The sequence below is a fragment of the Danio rerio genome, chromosome 1, assembly GCF_049306965.1.
Source record: "Danio rerio strain Tuebingen ecotype United States chromosome 1, GRCz12tu, whole genome shotgun sequence".
NCBI lineage: Eukaryota > Metazoa > Chordata > Actinopteri > Cypriniformes > Danionidae > Danio > Danio rerio.
This window is the reverse complement of record NC_133176.1, coordinates 10,599,170-10,621,195: the sequence shown is the minus strand read 5'-3', so window position 1 is coordinate 10,621,195 and position 22,026 is coordinate 10,599,170. Positions and strand designations below refer to the sequence as shown.

Below are 22,026 nucleotides of genomic sequence, written 5' to 3'. Positions count from 1 at the left end.
GTAAAAAGTCCATAGCTTATTATTGTTAACGACATAAATTTTATCTCGATTTAATATAATATTGTTTATCAGCCCAGCCCTAGCTTAAAGGGGAGTCAGGTTAAAATGCAAGTTAAATGCTTAATTATAAGTAATTTCTAAATAAAAAATAAATCATTAAAACATGAATTGCAGTTTCCACCAAAAATACAAAGTAGAAACCCTACTTTCAACACTGATGATGTAAAATATTACTTACACACCAAATCACAACATTCAAATGCATTTTGAATGATCATGTACACTAAAAACTGTAAATGTTATTTTAGATTAGGGTTGCATAATATATTGTTTAAGCATGGATATCACAATGTGTGCATCTGTTATAGTCCCATGCAATGTTGAGTCTGGATTATAGTTGACCAGGAGCTACACAATTGTATTTAGTTACTGTATTTATACGTTTTATGCAAAAAAAAAATAAATAAAATAAAACGTTTTTCTTACTTAACATTTTTGTCTTTTTTCTAGTCCAAATATTTACATTTCAAAGTGACAACACAATTATTTTACTTACCCCACTGGCAGATAAACTTTCTTTGTTTTAAGGAAACTTAATTTTGCTGAAAGCAATAGTTTATTTTTTGATATTTGGACTAGAAACGAGACAAAGGAAAGTAAGAAAAGCATTTTTATTTTTTATTTTTGCATTTTGATTATTTAATTTCTGTAACTGAATACTGTTAGGCTTCCCAAAAAATGTCAAATTGTGCCATTTAAACAATCTTGTGAAACTGTTTTCATATCGCAATATTTAATCACACAAAAAAATCTATAATTCAATAAATAAATACATTTTTTTATTAATTAATTAAATAAACTAAAAATGTTCCAATATCGGACAGCACTATTTTAGTTTGTTATAAAACTTAACATTACTGTTTTGTTTTGACTGAATCAATCTGTGAGAATTTAAAAGCGCACCTATCCCAACCTTCTGAACGAAAAATGTGTTTTATGACACAAATGTAAAAATCCAATGTAAAACACTCACTCAGAGACTCCTGTTCCTCCTCGTATACCGGCGGAGAGATGCTCTCGGGAATCTGGTTATTTACTAATTTCCTTGATGGCTGGTCTCCGGACACAAGGGCTTCCTCGAACGTCTGTGTGAGCGGCTTATTGCGAAATTCAGACACTTTTGCGGCTGGTGGATTGTTGCCTACACACAGATACATTCATACATTTAAATGAATGAACTAATTCAATTATTTTATGTGTTTATTTGCAAATAAGTTACAACAGAACAGAGATTATTGTTAAACTTGATATTGTAATTTGTTGATAAGCTACAAAAAAATAGAAAAAAACATCAAACTATCTATCTATATGTCTATAAGGTATTTTGGGGGGGGGGGGGAGTTAAGAAATTAATTATTTTATTTAGCAAGGGTCCATTTTTTTTTTACATTTCAAGACTGAACAATTAGTATGTTAAAAAATTTCTTGTGGTGTCATCATCAATCGGCTCAAGATGTTGGCTAAAGGTTTTGCAGTTCCAGGAGCTAGGATGCCAGTCAAACAGTCTACTTCCTGTACCAGCTGTGCAGCTGCCATTTGAGATGAATGGTAATGCTAATGGAAACTAGCTTTGAAACAACATTTGCTAAATTTGATCCTATAGTGCTGAGAAACACTGTCTTGGTAGGCAGCACAATTAGATTTGGAACAGAGCCTTTGTTTGTGTACAGTTTGTACAGTAAAGAACTACACCAAACCCTGTTTCCCGTGCCGCTTTATAGCTTCAGGTGTGAATCGGAGCAGCAGACATGGGTGTTTAAGACGACAACTTAAGGTTTGGGAATATGTGGTTGTGGTTAATTCCCTTATGCAAATGAATTCTATTTGAGAATCTGCTCTGTGATCTTAGACAAAATAAATATAAGACAAATCAATCAATCAATCAATCAATCTATCTATCTATCTATCTATCTATCTATCTATCTATCTATCTATCTATCTATCTATCTATCTATCTATCTATCTATCTACATCCATTTATATACAGTGTTTAACATTTATGGCAGTAAACCTTTCATCAGAGTTGTCCTAAAACTAATGAACAACATCTATTCTTGTCTTGAAGCTTTTTTTATCTATTTCAATTGTCGACTAGTATATATTTATAGTCATTTATAATTAATTAGATATAATGCCTTTAGATTTTTCTTTATAATTCATATGTATCTGTCACAGCCATTTTTTGTAGTAACAAAAATAATGGAAGTTGAAATACAAAGTACAAACTGTATCCCTTTAGTTATTGTGGTAATGGTGGCTTGATATTAATGTCAATGTCAATTTTATTTATATAGCACTATTAAACACAACCAAAGGTTGACCAATGTGCTGAACAATAAATCACAAAGAACAAAAATAATATTATAGCTAAAACAAACAATTTTCACAAATAATTAATAAAGGTCATAACAACCAAATCTCACTAATAGTTATTATAGCTAAAAATATTATTATGCAAAAGCAAGGATATTTACCCAATTCATGTAGTACCACACTGGTATTCCTCAAAAAAATGAAGGTAAAGTTTGTTATAAATTTGCAAATTCGTAACAACATGTGACATGCTCCCTATATTGTTTACAATGGTACTTTGAATATTCAGTCAGTAATCTCATGCGAGTATGACGTGAAAACAACATTAGGGCTGTTTATTTGACTGTGAACAATGTTGTCCTTTGATAGTGAGTGACTGCTAATATGATTTTGCTATTTATAATGTGCAAGTGTGCTTTCTGAAATTATACTATTAACGTTAAGTAAAAGCCTGAGTGTACGAATATAAAACCAATTTTACCTCATTTTCAAACAACACACAGCAATGTGGTGTGTCTGCGTGTGTAACGTTACAGAGAAAGAAAACATTTTGCTATGCTATTAATCTAAATAGAACAGCCAGCTAAAATTCACTATAATCTATCTTTATACATTATTAACGAACAAGACGGTCATCACAGTAAGATACACTGTAAAAGACTTGACATGAACACTTTTCTGTAACTCACTCTCCAATTCAGCCATGACTTCCAACTCATCTGCGAACTGTCGTTCAAAATCATCCTCAATCCCATACATTTCGTCATATTCGTCCATGTTTGCAGTATTGTGTCTGCTTTTGCAGGAAATTTTCTTTTAACTTGACATATGAACACAATAACGACCGAGAGCACACAAGACGGCAACAGACACTTTCGCGCAAAAAATTGTGAATTTCAGTGTACTTCCGGCTTCAATGAGGACCTACATCCGATCGATAAAAGTCCTATAAATGTGATTCCTAAATTTATTTCCAATTAAAAATTATATGTATAAAAATAGTATTAAATAGTACTTTAATAGTATAAAATAGTATTTAAAAAATAATTTAATTTAACCACCTGCTTCTGAGTTTTATATTATTAGAACGTTCAACAAGAGTACAAATTAATACAGAAAAGAAATAAATCCTATAACAGCAAAAATAGACAACATAACAAAGCAAAACAAAAAGAGAAACAAAAATAAAGCCAGGGATAATTTAAATAACAATAGAACATTTTAAAGCTATCCCAAAGCATGAGCACAGTGATGCATAAAAGATAACATAGAATAAAGTCAGGTGGATATTATAAAAAGAGAAAATACTGTTAAATTCACATAGTTATCGATTTTAGAGATCGCTGGGGGTAGAGATTGTATTCAAGTAATATTTAATATTCCATTTAAAATCTATTTGATATTTGCAGACGAAAATTTGCAATTGTGTATAGACATTTTGCTAGTAAAAATAAACTGATTTATTAGAAAATATTTATCTTTTATTTTATCAACATGATTAAAAACAAAATGAAGCATCCTTTTATAACAAAGAAAACATATTTAAGAGAGGCACATTCTGTCCGAAAAATCTTAACATGCCGGGCACATTCCCCAAAAATGATCGACAGATTCATCTTTTATTCTACAAAAGGAACAAAGGGCATTTTTAATATAAATATTCACCGGATAAAGTCGATGTAGCAAGGCCCCGTGCCTCTGAGTTGCAGCAGACTCAACGAGAAGAGAGTGACGTCATTTTGAAAACCAAGAGGCAACCAATCGTTCTGCGAGAATGCAACTATTTTGCATATGTTAAACAATACAGTAAAAACCAGTCTAAAATTTTTTTTATAAAGGTTTAAATTTTTTATCGTGCTCAGGATTTTCCATAACCGACTCTAAGATATAACCATCAGCTGTTTTGTTAATTGTAAAAAAAATTAGCTACCGCCATGTTATCTGATAGACAGTATCTGAACCTTATATATAGGTCTGTGACGCGGCTTGATTGTGTTGTCTGAGACATCACACATACTAAAATTGGTTCGATACAGAGAAGATTAGCATGGTCCCTTGCGCAAAGATGACACGCAAAATCGTGAAGCGAATCAATATTTTGTTTTACTTTGAATTAGTTTTAATAAATTTGTCTTACACTTCATATTATCAGATTTGTCATAGTATATTAAGTCTGATACTATAAACCGATATATCTACCGTTTGGTAGAAGCTGAAATTTGAGAAATTATGGGATATGTTGTAAAAATAGCATTGAGTCTGTAACCTAGCAACATTAGGAGTTAAGCAGAAATGCAGTCCAAACTTTTTTTCTTGGTGGGGTAGTTAAAGGGTAAAGGAAATACTATCGCTATTAATAAACCATTAATTATGGCATATGCCCAAATTATTAGGAGAAATTATTGTATTATTGTTAGGCAGAAAAAAAAAACAGTTGACATCTTTGTATCAAAATAAACAATACAGAATATGAATTACATTGTCAATGAAAAAAGAGAAAGAAAGAAAGAACAAATAATAAAGAACATGAAATAAACTCGAGGGTTAGACATTTAAACGAATCAATTACAGTATATAAATTAAAGTCATTACTAAATAAGATAGTTCTGTTTGCGTTCTTATTTTCAGATAATGAAATTGTATTTAAATAATGACTAACTTCATGCAAAAAAAATGGAAAGTATATTTTGGTATTAGTAAATTTGCATTTGTGGATATTGCATTTTTAAATATCTTTAAGGGTAACAGAAACAAGTTGGTTTTAGGTTGGTGTAGCTATGTAGTATAAGATCTTAATAGGCTGGTAATAAGCCTACATTCATTCATTATTTTTCTTTTCCGCTTAGTCCCTTTAATAATCTGCGGTCGCCACAGCAGAAGGAACCGACAACTTATCCAGCATATGTTTTACACAGTGGATAACCTAGCTGCAACCCATAACTGGGAAACATCCACTACGGACACCAATCAAATTCACCTATAGCACATGTTTTTGGACTGTGGGGGAAACCGGAGCACCCAGAGGAAACCCACGGCAACATAAACACATTAATATAAATATATATATATATATATATATATATATATATATATATATATATATATATATATATATATATATATATATATATATATATATTTTTTTTTTTTTTTTAATTCATAATATTTAAAAAAGTGTAGGCATATTTAAATAAAATGGTTTCTAATTTCTATGCAGATCATTTGATTATACACAAGGGGGCAGCAAAGCTCTTGGAAAACAAGTGTAGTTTCATCAACGTTAATGCAAATTGTTGCCTTTTATTAAAATACACTTACGTGTTTCAAATGTTAAACACTTTTTATTTACAGAATTTGTTAGCCATATAATAGCGTTTTGCGAGCTAACTTTTACATTCTCGTTGTTTTAATTTCGTTTAATATCGTTTTTTAGTGTTTAAAATCAAGTCAATAATAGGCTGTACATGTTCAATATTCCCTAAATCTAAGACGAACAGTATTTTTTCGTTCATGGACATTTTGTAGCCAGGACCTTACGGTGTGTTGACACAGAAATTGACTTAAAATACAGCTACTTTGAGAAATATTAATTGTAGTAAAAGAGTGACATGTATTTAGTTAATTTATCGTTCTATGTTGTATTCGTTTTAGTTTCACAGGTGTATTGTAGGACTGTATTATTCATATAAATGGGCTTTACATTAAATAAAATTAATTAATTACATTAGTTAAAAAACATGTTGTGCTAAAAAGCAGAAAACAGATCAATACTTTCCTTTCACCCCGTTAATAACTAGAGGGAATATTCTATGTTGCACTTCGAAAGGAAAAGAAACAAGCGGCAGAACAGGTCGTGTTGTCATCAATTGTCAGGGCCAAACTGTTATTGTTACACGTGTTTCAAAATGACATCCAGCTTTCTCGAAACTCCGCCTTTCAGCTCGCCGCAGCGGCACGCCATTGGCCACACGCGCTGTCAATCAACCCAACATGGCCGTGCCTTCTAGTTTTCTACTGTATGCTCTTTGATTTGAGTGACATCACCAGATCCGTCCCAACGCGGAAATGTGCAATATTTGTTATTATAATTTATGATCAGTTGTCTGGCGTGTTTCAGGCAAACGCTGAACCGCAGTAGTACTGTTAGTTATTGAGTATGTCGCGGTGAAGTTGTTCCGACTCTCGGTGATAATGGCGTTTTGTTGGAGGAGTTTGGAGCCCTTTCGACCTTAGTTTATATTTACTGACAGACACACAACAGAAAACCCCGCAACTTTCAGAGCTGTCAAGTCCAGGGAGATGATGAGGATGATGAAGAACTGGACACAGATGCTGCTGTTGCTGGTTTGCTTCGCTGGAATCGTGTCTCAGGTAAAACAGATCTCATGTGTTTACTTTATGTCGCTGGTCACCATTGGGACAGTGATATGTGTTGGTCTATTTTTGGCGACCGAGAGGCGGGTGCTTTGGGGTTCCCGGAATGATGATAACAAATAATGTCATCATTAGGAATAATAATAATGATGATGATGAAAGTGTGGTTATTGTTATTATCAACAACCGTAATAGTGATTAAATTAGGATTAATTCAATTACTATTTCTATTTACAATAATAACGAACAGGATGTTCGAGTCCGATTCGATTTGGCGAATTTATTCAGTCCGACGGTTCGTTTGAACGAGTCTGTTCAAAAAGTTTTTAGTAGATACTGGAGGCCGACTCTCATTAGGTTTGTGTATCAGAAATTATATTAATTACAGAATGATAATAGAGTATTTTAAAAATGTATAGCAGAATTATTATTATTATGAATCAGTTTCATTAATAAACATTGCCAGTTATTAAAGTTAAAGTTAAGAGATAATTTTAGACAAATTTGCCCTAGGATCTGCGGAAATATTTAAAGATGCAAAACTATGTTAAAAAAAAAAGCCAATAAATAATTAATACACAATTTCATTTATAAAATAAAAATATTAAATTAAATAACCCATCGATTTATTCAAGTAAACATCAATAAATAAACAAAAATCCATTAATATTTCACTACAAAAAGCATGAATAAGATTAAAATATATATATCATTTAAAATATGAATAAAAATAATGAATAAATAAATAAAATAAAAAAAAAATTCACTAGGCAAGTTTTTCTTTTTAATAATATTTTACATTATAATTCTACTGAATTAATCATATTAAAAACAGCGTATTTTACTGTACATGAAACTTGATGCCTTTTACATTTTTTAATGGGGACTGTCCCATTCTATTTAACTTGAAAACCCATGGGCCATGATCTAAGCATCAGATCTGGAAGAAGTTGCACATTTAACCCTGTAATAGTTCAGCTCATTTCAATTTATGCTCCTACAATAGTGTCATATCACACAAACCTGAGCACGAGACCTTCACGAGAGCGCGCTTAATAGGCTTTGTGCTGGAGAGCTCGCGCAGGTCGGGATGCTTTGTTCCAGAGTGCAGCATGTGTGTGTGTGTGTGTGTGTGTGTGTGTGTTATAACAGGAGTGCAGAAAGAGAACAGTCAGGGGTTAATAAGCTGCTATTTCTATGAATCACTGACTTGGCGTGTGTCTTATAACATTTGTTGGCAGGAATTGACCGGAATAAACATGATAAATAGTTCCAAATGACAAGTAAGACACTGCAATTTAAGTTATTTTCAGATCACATGTCACTCCGCTGCTAGTCCGTTTGCACTGGCTGCCAGTTGCTGCTTGCATCAAATTCAAAGCTCTGATGTTTGCCTACAAAGTGACTTTTGGCCTAGCTCCTTCTTATCTGCTCTCACTTCTGCAGATCTATGTGCCCTCCAGAAACTTGCGTTCTGTGAATGAACGTCGCCTCGTGGTTCCATCCCAAAGAGGGAAGAAATCACTTTCGCGAACGCTCACGCTCACGCTCAATCTGCCTAGTTGGTGGAATGAACTCCCTAACTGCATCAGAACAGCAGAGTCACTCGCTACTTTCAAGAAACGACTAAAAACTTAACTATTTAGTCTCCACTTCACTTCCTAATCTGCAATTGCCTCTTTGAATATCACACTAACTGTACAAAAAGAAAAACTAATACTACTAATACTTCCCTTCTTAGACTTTACAGACCTGAAACTTGCCTTTAGTACTTATTCATTGTTGCTCTTATAGTTGTGTAAATTGCTTCCTTGTCCTCATTTGTAAGTCGCTTTGGATAAAAGCGTCTGCTAAATGACTAAATGTAAATGTAAATGAATATTGAGTTATTAGGATAAGATCTTAATGGTGTCATCAAAAGAGACATTTCTGAGGGTCTTCATTGTATGTTACAAAAAGAAAATATAAATTAATTGAGTTCAATATTCAAAAATGCATAAAGGATTACAAAATTTGAGGCAAAATATTAAAATATGGGAGTAGTTGATAGATATGAACTCTTTTATAGTTGTTCTTTCACACATTTTCAATATAATGTCAGGCAGTTTTTGGTAAATATAGGAGTGGCAGTAACGGCGGTGGAGAAGGATATCCTGGTTAAAAGATGTTGACTGTTAACTGCTCTCTCTAATACAAACACACAAGAAGCCTGTAAAGCTACACTGTAAAAAACACAGAAAAAGATCTGAATCAATCCACTTAAATTTGTAAAACCAATTGGACCAGGAATTAAAACCAGGAATTGTGCAGAACCCAGTATTTTTAGTATAGAAGTTGGGTTTAGGTATAGGATTAGGGATGCAGAATAATATCATACTTACTACTAATAAACAGTAAATATCTTAATAATTAAGGTAAAAATCCAGCATTAATAGCAATGAATTGTGACCTAAACTAAATTGTTAATAGATATATCTTGATATACTTTAGCTTTATTTTTTTTTTTGTCAACAGTCATCATCACTTTGTCTTAAAAATGTCTGTAAAATCTAACAATTGTGTTACCTTTACAAAAAAAAAATCTGTGTTTGCTGTTTGTTCAAACTACTTATTTAAAATGAGCTGAACCAACACAATTCTTCAGTTTTTTGGGAGACAAATGAATTGTTTATGTTCCATCAACACAAATTTGTAAAAACAATTGAGTTAACTTAATCAATTTGAGTTTGGACCACATGAAGGAATTGTGCAGAGCCCAACATTTTTAGCGTAGAAGTTGGGTTTAGGTATAGGATTAGGGATGCAGAATAACTCATACTTTATTACTTCTAATAAACAGTTAATATATTAATAATATAGGTAAAAAGCCAGCAGTTAATAACAATGAATTGTGACCTAAACTTAAATGTTACCAATAAATGTATCTTGATATACTTCAGCTTTCTTTTTTTGTCAACTGTCAACAGTTATCATCACTTAATCTTAAAAATGTCTGTAAAATCTTACAATTGTGTTATCTTCACACACAAAAAAAATCTGTGTTTGCTGTTTGTTTAAACTACTTATTTAAAATGAGCTGAATCAACTAAATTCTTCAGTTTTTTGAGAGACAAATGAATTGTTTATGTTCCATCAACACAAATTTGTAAAAACAATTGAGTTAACTTAATATGTGTGGGGACAACATGAAGGAATTGTGTGGAACCCTGGATTTTGTACATTGCCCTGTGTAAACCCACATTTTTAGACAATAAGATAAAAACACTTGAGAAGAAGAATCATTTCTTGTGGCGCACTACAGTGAAGACCTCTTATAGACACGATAGTTTTCAGACCTAAATAATAATATTTACCACACCTCCTCTTAAAATAACCCTTACAGACGTGCTGACATTATAAGATATTAGGCTAAATGGTTTTAAAATTGTTGTGTGTCACAATTGTAGCCAAACCTGTCCACAACGCCCACAAGAGAACACACACACTGTATGTATTTGCAGCTACGTATCAGGTAGCAATAAGTTTTAAATAGTCTGATATCTGCAGTGTGTGAAAAGGTGTTTTCCTGGTTTTCTTTTCAGTGTGAGGGAGGAAGCTCCGTTTCTCTGCCCGAGTCTCTGCTCTTTGTTTCTACACTGGATGGAAGTCTGCATGCTGTCAGCAAACAGACCGGAGACATCAAATGGACATTGAAGGAAGGTACTTATGTATATGTGCATTATTTATTTATTTATTTTTTATTTACTTTATTTATTTATACAGGGACAATGTACAACATGACATGTTGTGCCAGAGTTAGCTATAAAGCTAATTTACATCTGTAGTCCCTGGGCAGGAAGTAACAAATTTAACACTTATAACAAATACAATATACACTTACAGTACAATAAATACAATACATCATTGTCAATAAAATGAAATCAAATCAGTGGCTGCATATTTGATTTTGTTTTAGCCAGATTTTAAGAACAGTTTTAAAATTATTAAAAGTGCTGCTCTCTCTGATATACACTGGTATTTTATTCCATCTTTCTGCTGCTTTAACTGAAAAAAATGATTGTCCAAAAGCAGTTCTCTTAAGTTTAACTGAACAATCACCTCTAACAGATGACCTAGTCTGTCTTACATTGTCCTTGCCGACAATCACACATTGTTTGAGGGGTGGTGGTGCAAGACCATGAAATATTTTATACATTAAACACACATCAGCATAAAATAAGAAACTGTCAAATGTTAGTAATTTTTGTTGTGCAATACAGTTGCAATGATGATAGCTCCTTGGCTTTTTAGCTAAGATTTTAGCTAAAATTTTATGACAAGTGATAATACACATTAAAAAGCCATTAATTACTTTACTTTAAAAAAAGTGAGTAAACCCATTGCCCCAAAAAAGTCAATCCATTGTAAAAAGAGTAAACCCATTGTAACTTGGAACTCTCAAAGGAACACTTTTTTTTTTTTTTAGGCTCATTTTACAACTCCCCTATAGCAGGGGTTCCCAGACTTTTCAGCCTGCGACCCCCAAAATAACAATGTCAGTGACTCGCGACCCCCATTTTTCAAGGTGGTTACACTGTAAATATATAAACCTTGTAGACACAACTATAGGCATGTATAAACATGAGCACATTGACAACACATAAATGCAACAGTCTATTAACCATATATATTTTTTATATTCATTTATTAATTTATAATATAAAACGTAAAGGCTGATGACTGATTTTTATTTGTTTATAATAGATAATAATAATATAATAATAATTTTGTTTTTGTTTATTTGTATGTTGTTGTTTATTTAACACAACTATTATCCTCTGTGGGTTATGAGTAAAATATGGTCATTCAAATAGTTTAATAAAACTTATTTGAGATTTGGAAATCACCAAGCGACCCCTTGTCATTGTTACGCAACCCCCCCAGGGGGTCCCAACCCCCACTTTGAGAACCACTGCCCTGTAGTTAAGCAGTTAAGTTTTACCATTTCTTCTAATACATTCAGCTGATCTCCAGGTCCAGCGATAGCACTTTTTGCTTTGCTTAGCTTAGCTTAGGATAAATCATTGAATTGTATTAAATCATTAGCATTTCACTAATCACAGAACTTTGCGGCCATACCATGGCTGCAGCCGGCCCAATAATGATATTACACAGCACCTGAAAATAGTCCCTATCACCAAGCCCTGCACTTGCATCAGCAGCTTAGAATCTGAGCACTATCGTTGTTAAACTGGAATGAGAATATAGTTCCTAGCCATATCAGCCTAGAAAACTGCAACTTGTCATAAGTACGCAATGCAATAACAGAAGAGTCAGCATTTAAATAGGAAAATTATCGAAAACCTTTGGTCATTTTAGAGTAAGATGTAATGGTCTAATCTGATTTAATAATCTATGCTAATCTAAGCTAAACGTGTTCCTGTCAGACCTGGAAAACTAAAAACTTAATAAAGCAAGTGAGCCTTTAAAAAAAAGAGTGTTCCTTTAAGCTGACTTAGTTTTAATGATGCACAGTTCATTTACTTAAAACTTTAAGGTTTTTAAAGTAAAGTCATCTAATAACTTTAAAAGCAATTGGTTTACTCACTTTTTAAATCATCTAATCACTTTTAAAGCAACAGGTTTACTCACTTTTGAATGGTATTATGTATATTACAAAAGAATGGCATTATGTTGGAGTAGTGCTGTCTTGGGGAAAAAAGTAGTGCAATAGTTGTTTTACTATGTGCCAAGAACGGCATAGGCTCATTCTGAAATCGTTTACATTTCTGGAGATTGCGAATTATGTAGCCAAAGCTATGTATGGCTGCCTTTCGTCTCTAAAACGAACGCTACGGGGTGGTATGACGCTGTTCTTTTTTGCGCTACCAGCTGACAACTTACCTCTGTATGGGCAGCTTTCCCACTGTTACCAGTTTGACCAGTAGCTCGCCACGTACGTCGATAGACTAGACACAAAGCGGAGTTAACTGTGACATTGGGGTGCGAGTCTGGTAAAGAAGAGTTGCAGAAAGCGGGTAAGACAAAAACAGAATCCAAAAAATAAAATAAACAAGTAGATAACAGAGTGAGAATGTGGTAAAATCTGAAAACGTGGCGTGGGGCTTTTCTTTTTCTGGATTGCTTTTTAAAACTGTCCATTGATTTTAGGAAAGGGGATGGGCGCTGGTCAATCAGGGCTTTTTTAAACACTATTGGATGGGTTTAGGGCAGAGAGAGGGTGGGTCAGTCGATTGATCAGTCAGTCAGTCAGTCAGTCAGTTGACACCAGCCTTTGGTGGACTTACGTGAGATCAGCAGGCGCGAATGGCACTAGCGAGAGAAATTTGAGATCTGAAAAAGTGTACACAGGGGCCTCTGGTGGATTTGCAAAAACTTCAAAAAAACAAAAACAAAAAAAAACGTAGCTCCTGGGACTCTTCAGAAATGTGTATAGGGGTACGTAATCATAATGAGCTTGGGTTGGCCAAAAACATTCATAACCATTTCACTTTCTCTTTCAGATCCTATTATACAGGTTCCCGAGTATTTCCAAGAGTAAGTGTTTTAACAGCTTCAGAAAACACATGAATATTCATGACCATTCAAAAGTTTAGAATCACTTTTTTTAGTTTAAAAAAAAAGACTTTTATTTTTGCCAAATTTGCAAACATATAATGATCAGAATTTAAATATGTATTACAATCAAAACATTATTTATTCTTGTGATCCCAAAGCTGGATTTTCAGCATCCAGTCTTCAGTGTCAAGAAACATTCCATTTTTATTATTTGATGATTAGAAAAGCTATTGTTTTTTTATTTATTTAGTTGTAACTTAATGGTAGTAATACTAGTTGTAATGGCTTAGATTCAGTATGGGGGTGTGCGAGAGATCAGCAGAGTGGATGGCAACATCAACAGCCTGGGGTATCAAGACATTTGTGCTGCCCATTACATTACAAACCTCAGGAGAAGGCAAATTCTTCAGCAGTATAGCGCTCCTTCTTATATAGTCAGTTCTGCAAGAACGCTTTCTTTGTCATTCCAGATGACTTTATTCATAAGTTATTTAAGTCATTGCCGAGATGTTTGGATGCAGTGCTCCAAGCTCATGAGAGTCATACACAATATTCATTCGTTTTCCACTGCACCATGACTTTATATCCTAATCTATACTGTACATTATTTCTGTTAAGTGACAAGACTTTTGTCTTAGCAAATTCAGACCTTACTGTCCTAATTAAATAGCTAAAAATCAAGGCATGATCATATTTTATTTTGGTAAAATAAGCGTAATCTAGAGGCCTTTGCCTTAGCCACTTCTGATACCAAATGATTAACTAGAAGTCAAGTTATTATTTGTTGTTACTAAAACTTGGATAGGCGACAAGACTTTTGTCAGGTAGAGTAGAAAGGGCAAATGTACACTGTTAAAAATGTAATTTCATTTCATTTTTCACAAACATTTCCACAGACCACCTAACACTGAAAAATCTCTGACCTAGGCCAAATAAAAAAAGTTTAGTCTTGCAATCAGGTCTGCTTTTATTCTTGTTTGTAATGCTCACTTTTCTTTGATCAAACTTTAAAGTCGTGTCTGTTTTTGCCTGTAGGCCAGGCTTTTTACCAGACCCCAATGACGGCAGTCTGTATGTTCTCGGAGGAAAGAGGAAAGAAGGTCTGATGGTGAGTGTTGTGAGCGTGGCTGTGGATGTGTTTATCAGAGAGTGACAGCTCTTGACATTTATATGAATGTTTTTCTCAGAAACTGCCATTCACTATTCAAGAGCTGGTGCAGTCGTCTCCCTGCAGGAGCTCAGATGGAGTACTCTACACCGGTATCAGCAAACCTCTTTATGATGTTTTACGGTCAAATTCGTGTTTGATAACTGTGTTTTGTGGCAGTGAAGGATTGCTGTGGTCATGTTAGATTTTATTTGAAGAAAAAAAGTTAGGGAAATGAGCTAATATAACCTGAACTAATACATTCATTCATTCATTTTACTTCAGCTTAGTCCCTTATTTATTGGGGGTCGCCACAGTGTTTTTGCCTGTTGTGTCCTGCCTTGAAATTCAATTCTGTTTTCACAGAATACTACAACACATAATCAACTCAATTTGGATTTTAGTCTGTGTTTGATGCAGCACAGGCTCATTGTGAAAACATACGCCTGTATACATTTCTAGAGAGCGCAAATTATGTAGCCAGGGGTTTGTACTGTATGGCTGCATTTAATCTTAAAACGAATGCTACGGGGCGGTATGACGCCACCGACGGCTTCTGTTCCTTTTTGCGGATACCAGCTGACCGCTTACCTCCACGTGGACGGCTTTCCTGCTGTTACCAGTTTGCCCAGTGGCTTGCTGCGTACGTCGGCAAATTTGAGATATAGACAGAAGTTGACCGCAATGAGTACAGCAAAAAACAGTTCCGGAAAGCAGGTAAAACAAAAACAAAAGGCAAAAAAATAAAAATAAACAATTAAACAACAGGGTGAGAACATGATAAGATCTGAAAATGTGGTTAAAATCAGGCAGCTGTGTGGGCTTTTCTTTTTCTGAATTGCTTTAGAAAACCATGTTGCTTGGGTTTAGGGGAGTGGGTGGAAGAGTCAATCGGTGCTTTTGAAAACACTATTGGTTGGGTTTGGGAAAGGCGGGGTTTGTTTGGTTTGTCAGTCAGTCAACAGCGGCCTCTGGTGAATTTATGTGAGAACAGCAGGCACAAATGGCACTCACGAGAGAAATTTGAGATCTGAAAAAGCATACACAGCGGCCTCTGGTGGATTTGCGGAAACAAAAACTGCAAAAAACGTACCTCCTGGAACATATTGTGCGCTGTCTAGCAATGTATGCAGGGGTTGGTTTGATAGCATTAGTCAATGGGTGTGGGAAGCCTGATAGTATGGTTATAAAATGATAAAAAGCTGTACATCCTTGTATGCTCTCCTTTTTGGACTCTGTGTATTCCCAGGTAAAAAACAAGACACCTGGTTTGTGGTCGATCCTCAGACAGGTGAAAAACAGACAAGTTTGAGCACCTCATCTTCAGACTCCATCTGTCCCTCTGCACCTCTGTTGTACATCGGTCGCACAGGTTTGAACACACACACAGCACACTCTTTTCTATGCATATGTATTGATATGCATTTCATACATGTTTCTCTCTGCAGAATATATGATCACCATGTATGACACAAAGACTCAGGAGCTCCGCTGGAATGCCACATACAACGATTACTCAGCTCCTCTATATGACGACAAAAAATATGAATATAGTAGGTTCCTCACAATGCATGATTGTAGATATTTACATACAGTTGAGGTCAACATGCTTAGCCCTCCAGTGATTTTGTTTTATTTTTTCAACAATTTGCCAAATAATGTTTAACAGAGTAAGGAATTTTTCCTATAATATTTTTTCTTCTGGTGAAAGTCTCATTTGTTTTATTTTAGCTAGAATAAACGCAGTTTTAAATTTTTTAAAAAATTTAAATTTTAAGGCAAATCTGTCAACCCCGTTTTTCCCAGGATTCTCCTGTATTTTACAGTTCTATCCCGCTATCATCCCACAAAGGTATTTTCCATTATTTCTCCCATATTTTCAGTCTTTCTCTGAAGGGTGGCAACAAGCATTAAAGAGCCGAGCCTCTATCCTCTGCGCAACCATACCGCCGAACCACCAGGTGACGCCCTAACGCTTTTAAATGTGAGTCCGTTCTGTGCTTTCGGTTTATTAAGATATGAAAACAGTTTGAAATAAATATATAAACGATGGGATTCCCTTCCTTTTCATTACAGGTGCCGTTGCCCCCAGTATTGCCAGCTTGGGCAGTTTTGAACACGATTGTGCGGGTTTAAAATGACATAGAGTATAGATAATTTGGGCGGTTTCGCAACAGAACGTTGGCACTCTCCAATGTGTCCTCGAAACTGCCCCAAATGTTTAAGTTATACAAGAAAAAGGTTAATGAGATTTGATAACTTGATACTAATTCTTTATAATAGCTATTGATTTTAATAAGATGAACTGTTCGCTAATTTATTTGCTGCTTATATATACCATTTATTTCTTTTGTAAATAATATTAATAAAACATATTACTGACCGTTAACTGTTTATTTACAGTGAAACGGCTCCAGAAGAACAGATTTCCATCTATTGTCCAAGAAACCATCTTTATTCAATAACTTGCCTAATTAACCTAATTAAGCCTTTAAATGTCACTTTAAGCTGTATAGAAGTGTCTTGAAAAACATCTAGTAAAATATTATGTAATGTCATCGTGTCAAAGATAAGATTATCTTAGAAATGAGTTATTAAAACTATTATGTGTAGAAATGTGTTGAAAAAAATCTGCTCTCTGTTAAACAGAAATTTTGGAAAAAATATACAGGGGGCTAATAATTCAGGAGGGCTAATAATTCTGACTTCAACTGTATATATAGAATAGATATTAGTTGTGGTGTTTTTTGATTTCATCATAGTTGCGTATGTCTGTTCATCCCAGAGATGTCGCACTTTGCATCGAGTGGCGATGGTCTGGTGGTTACGGTGGATCGAGACTCTGGCGAGGTTTTGTGGATGCAGAAATTTGATTCTCCGGTGGCTGGATTTTACTTGTGGAGTCAGGACAGTCTCCGTCGAGCCCCTCATCTGACCGTCGCAACAGAAACCCTGCGCTATCTGACCTTCACCGCAGAAAACACACAGTCCCACACCATGAAGTGGACCTACCAGTTCACAAAGGAGAGCCACAGCACGAAGACTCAGCTAGTGTAAGACCGTCTCATGACATATTATCTTTCATGTAGCTGTTTGTGAATTGAAAAAGTTTGCAGAGTTTCAAAGTAAAAGCTTAAAAAATGAAAGAAGAAAGAGGATGAACTGCCTGAACTTACATATGTAGGTTTAGAACACATTTGCAAATTGCCAGTCTGTGGTTTTCATTGGCTTTCTGCAATCAGTGTCTGCTTAGGCCCTCAATCTGTGTAGCTGATGCTTTGAAAATTTCACATTTTTTGTTGTCCACATGCCGAGAAGACACTGATTTCTGCTCTTTAAAAGTAAGTCCACTTTGCTGGTTGAATTGCAAGGTTGTGGTTTTAGGCTCAAATTGTTAAGGTCAATTTTTATTGTTAACCTAACTGTGTGTAGAAGTGCTGAGGAAGAATTTAAAGCTGAAATTCAGATGATATTTAGGTGTTTATTCACTCATCTTAAGGTTATTATCAACTGTAAATTCCTAATCTTAAGAGTGAATAGACATATTTAAAAAATTAATAAATAATATTCAAACAAAAAAGAGGGGTTTAGAGAAACTGGATCCTTAAACTAGACATTTCAGACACTATGAGAAAGGTGTTGGAAAATTCAAATAAAATTTTGAGTAAATTTTACATTTTGACTTTGGATGGATGTAAAACTATTGAATGATTTCAAAAACAAAAAAGAGATGGTACACCTAAAAATCAAAATCCAGACTTTTGTTTCTCAGCATTTGATATCAAACCTGCGTGTCTTTCTAAAAGCGACCACCTTTGTTATTTTTCATATTGAATTAAGCATATTTGTTTGTGTGTATATTTTGCTAGTCCCACTCTGTATGTTGGGAAGACGGAGTCTCATCTGTATGCTTCTGCCTCCCTTGTCCATCAAGGTGTCGCAATAGTGGTAAGTTCAGCTCTCCATTAGTCAAAACCAGTAGCAAAACGTCCATCTGATTAACCATATTGTGCACTCACGGCAGCCTAAGGGTCTCACTCTTGCACGCATTGAGGGGCCGATGACAGCGGGCGTCACAATGGGTAATGGACGGCCTGAGTGCGAGATCACACCCAGCACTGACGTCAAATATCCACCAGGAAGCAGCAGCTCTCTGCAGAATCAGTGGCTGCTCATTGGTATGATCCACCTGGAAAAATACAGGAGGCCAATAACTCAGGAGGGCCAATGATTCTAACTTAAACTGTATGTGTGTGTGTATGTATATGAACAGGTCACCATGAAATCCCTCCTCTGGCTCACACCACCATGTTGAGAGATTTCCCAGAGAACCTGCAGCGCTCTGGTGATGTCATCCCACCTCGAGGATCCGGCTCTTCTTACCGCTCTCCCTCTCACCCAGTGAGTCCAAAGCCAATAAAACTCATCTGTGCAAGTCTTTGTATCTAATAATTCTGACTTCAACTGTCATTAGTTTGCAAATGTAATGTGTGGTGAGCCAGCAAGCTTTCTTAGAGAAGCACAAATCTGTTCTGTGTTTTCCAGTTGCCACCAGTTAGGAAGCAGAGCTCTTCTCCAGTGCTGCCAGACTCGCTGAGCTCTGAGCCCATGACGGTGCTGGTGGTGACGCTGCTGCTAGGAGCCTGGATCACCTTCCTGCTCACACACAAATGGGTCAGAAATACATTTACTGAGCATACCTACTTTAAATGAATGTGTATCAGTGTTCATCTAAAGTCACATTCTTAAGTTGTCTGCATACATCTCAGGGGTCCTTTGTCCTACATATGCAGATTGTTAGACGTCATTCTGTGTTACATGATTAGGACCTCATTTGATAGTCATTCATAAGTTATTGACATCTTCAAAAAAGGACACTGTGGAAAGTGTGGTGCTGCTACAAAATGAGTTAATATTTCATAAATATTTAATAAGTTCACCTAATTTTAAAAAAAATAATAATATAATTTTTTATTTAATTGTTTTAATTTTAGACGATTTTTTTAAATAATTCAGCAAATATATTTTTTATTAAAATAAGATTACCTTTTTAGGTCAAGCTTATTATTTGATAGAAATATAAGTGGCCAGTTAATAGCCTACAATATTTAGTGTAATGTTTTGTATCCAGTTTAATGGCTGGTTTTCAAAAATTACTTCTGCTGTCTTTTTACTTATAGACTAACGCTAAAACATAGCAAAAACTGTATTTTCTGCCATTTTGGTAACACTTTTTTCATTGTGACCTTTAACAGATGTAAAATGAAACAACATACTTACTGATGTGTGCTTACGTAATTAAATTATTTGTATGAGCAATGGGCCGATGCAGTTGTTGCTGTATGTGGGCCTTCTAAAGCCTTTTAAATTGTCAAAATAAATACACCAAAAGATTTCTGTAAATAAACTATTGTTACACTGAATGATATTTAGTGGTTGTCTTCTGTAATTGATGGTAAAAAATTGATTATTATTTTTTGCTTGGAGTTTTTTTTTTGTCAAGTAGTCAAATCTAATATAAGAGGGAAAATAATGCTAAATGGCCCTTTTTAAAGCTTAACAACTGAAGCAAATATATAAAACAAACTGCTTTCTGTTTTTCAGCCTGTAAAAAAATCCCAAAGATCTGAAGAGCCAGTGGACTCCACCCCACTTTCTGGTCTGACCAATTACAGCGCTTCTACAGAACTGAACACTCCGCCCTCAACATCATCTTACAGCAACAGCAGTCGCTCAGAAAAGACCAGTTCTGTTGCATCCAATCAAACTCAGCCATTCTCAAGCAAAGACTCCGCCCCTGTAACAGCAGCCAGCCAATCACAGAGTATGAAAACAGTTCTACATCTTCTACATCTTCTATATCTTCATTAGAACCATTGAGCTTCATTCACAAAACAGAATTAAAATTTCTGTGTAAATAGAAATTAAATCAAATCTGTTCAGCCTTTATCAACTATAATATTGCAAGCATCATTTTATGAATCATGTACACAGAAATGAGTTGCTGCTTGTGTTTTATCAGTGATTCCCATAGTTTTTCCCATTTATCGTCATATATAGTTTATTTAATTTACAAACCTATATGTTGTTTACTGCTTATTACATATTTCATTATCTTTTTGTTATCTATTGTACATTTTAATTAGAGATTTTTTTTAATTGTGATGTATATTCTTCAGATGAACAGGCTGACGTGGTGGAAGTTGGTAAAATCTCTTTCAGTCCCGCTGAGGTGTTGGGTCATGGGACAGAAGGAACCTTCGTGTTTCGGTGGGTACTCGTTTTACACAGGTTTGTTTGATTGATTGTTCATAGATATGTGACGGTGTCAAATTTTTGATAATTAATGAAAGTATTACAATATACAGTATAATGCCTTATCTTATTGTACGTAAATGTTTATATATATATATATATATATATATATATATATATATATATATATATATATATATATATATATTTTTTTTTTTTTTTTTTTTTATTTTTTTTTTTTAAAGATTTATTTTTGCCATTTTTGCCTTTTTATTAAGTGGATAGTACAGTATTTCAGACAGTTAGCGAAGTGGGAGAGAGAGGAGATAGGGACGGAAATGTCCTCGAGGCAGTATTCGTACGATGCCCTGAAAAGCTACTGCACCATATGTCAGCGTGCTAACCATTAGGCTATTGAGCCGACCGAAAATGTTTATTCAATCATTAATTTTCTTGTCGGCTTAGTCCCTTTATTAATCCGGGGTCACCACAGCGAAATGAACCGCCAATGATCCAGCAAGTTTTTGCGCAGCGGATGCCCTTCCAGCCGCAACCCATCTCTGGGAAACATCCACACACACATTCACATTCTCATACACTACTGACAATTTAGCCTACCCAATTCACCTGTACCACATGTCTTTGGACTGTGGGGGAAACTGGAGCACCCGGAGGAAACCCACACAGAAACGGCAACTGAGCCGAGGTTCGAACCAGCAACCTTCTTGCTGTGAGGCGACAGCACTACCTACTGCGCCACTGCCTCGTGGACAGTGTGGTGCTGCTACAAAATGAGTTAATATTTCATAAATATTTGATAAGTTCACCTAATTTTTAAAAAATAATAATATAATTTTTTTTTTAATTTTTTTTAATTTTAGACGATTTTTTTAAATAATTCAGTAAATATTTTTTTATTAAAATAAGATTACCTTTTTAGGTCAAGCTTATTATTTGATATAAATAATTTCCCAGAGGAAACCCACACAGAAACGGCAACTGAGCCGAGGTTCGACCAGCGACCCAGCGACCTTCTTGCTGTGAGGCGACAGCACTACCTACTGCGCCACTGCCTCGTGGACAGTGTGGTGCTGCTACAAAATGAGTTAATATTTCATAAATATTTGAAAAGTTCACCTAATTTTTAAAAAATAATAATATAATTTTTTATTTAATTTTTTTAATTTTAGACGATTTTTTTAAATAATTCAGTAAACCTACCTACCTTAAATAATTCACTACCTACTGCGCCACTGCCTTGCCCTCGAAAATGTTTATATTAACCAAATAAAAGCACAAAAGGATTGTAAAGTATAATA

The 22,026-nt window shown here is 34.7% G+C and overlaps 2 protein-coding genes and 1 non-coding gene across 5 annotated transcripts in view; 2 read left to right on the top strand and 1 right to left on the bottom strand.

The window, feature by feature from the left end:
• chtf18 (CTF18, chromosome transmission fidelity factor 18 homolog (S. cerevisiae)) overlaps positions 1–3,268 on the bottom strand; it is a 29,194-nt gene extending 25,926 nt beyond the window's left edge. For both annotated transcript variants that reach the window (XR_012401062.1, NM_001110102.3), the window contains 2 exon segments: positions 3,063–3,268; positions 1,034–1,201 (listed from right to left, as the gene is read on the bottom strand). Coding sequence is in view for 1 of the 2 variants with exons in the window: in NM_001110102.3 (NP_001103572.2) it covers positions 1,034–1,201; positions 3,063–3,150 (256 nt within the window). In the remaining variant the exon portion in view is untranslated.
• A 1,097-nt stretch (positions 3,269–4,365) lies between these two features.
• Positions 4,366–4,473, top strand: LOC137489971 (U6 spliceosomal RNA). The gene has a single exon (XR_011009319.1). It is a non-coding gene; the product is annotated as a U6 spliceosomal RNA (small nuclear RNA).
• A 1,927-nt stretch (positions 4,474–6,400) lies between these two features.
• The window catches only part of ern2 (endoplasmic reticulum to nucleus signaling 2), a 31,718-nt gene continuing 16,092 nt past the window's right edge, over positions 6,401–22,026 (top strand). Inside the window, exons 1-14 of one of the 2 annotated variants that reach the window (XM_001919315.8) lie at positions 6,401–6,744; positions 10,329–10,446; positions 13,251–13,284; positions 14,341–14,413; positions 14,493–14,565; positions 15,702–15,824; positions 15,901–16,005; positions 17,238–17,505; positions 18,322–18,400; positions 18,477–18,630; positions 18,726–18,853; positions 18,998–19,126; positions 20,057–20,276; positions 20,632–20,722. In XM_001919315.8, the coding sequence (XP_001919350.4) occupies positions 6,673–6,744; positions 10,329–10,446; positions 13,251–13,284; positions 14,341–14,413; positions 14,493–14,565; positions 15,702–15,824; positions 15,901–16,005; positions 17,238–17,505; positions 18,322–18,400; positions 18,477–18,630; positions 18,726–18,853; positions 18,998–19,126; positions 20,057–20,276; positions 20,632–20,722 (1,667 nt within the window). In that variant the 5' untranslated portion in view covers positions 6,401–6,672. Of the gene's footprint in view, positions 6,745–10,328; positions 10,447–13,250; positions 13,285–14,340; positions 14,414–14,492; positions 14,566–15,701; positions 15,825–15,900; positions 16,006–16,389; positions 16,437–17,214; positions 17,506–18,321; positions 18,401–18,476; positions 18,631–18,725; positions 18,854–18,997; positions 19,127–20,056; positions 20,277–20,631; positions 20,723–22,026 lie in introns of those variants that run through there. The other variant, XM_073949350.1, reaches the window with a different exon arrangement.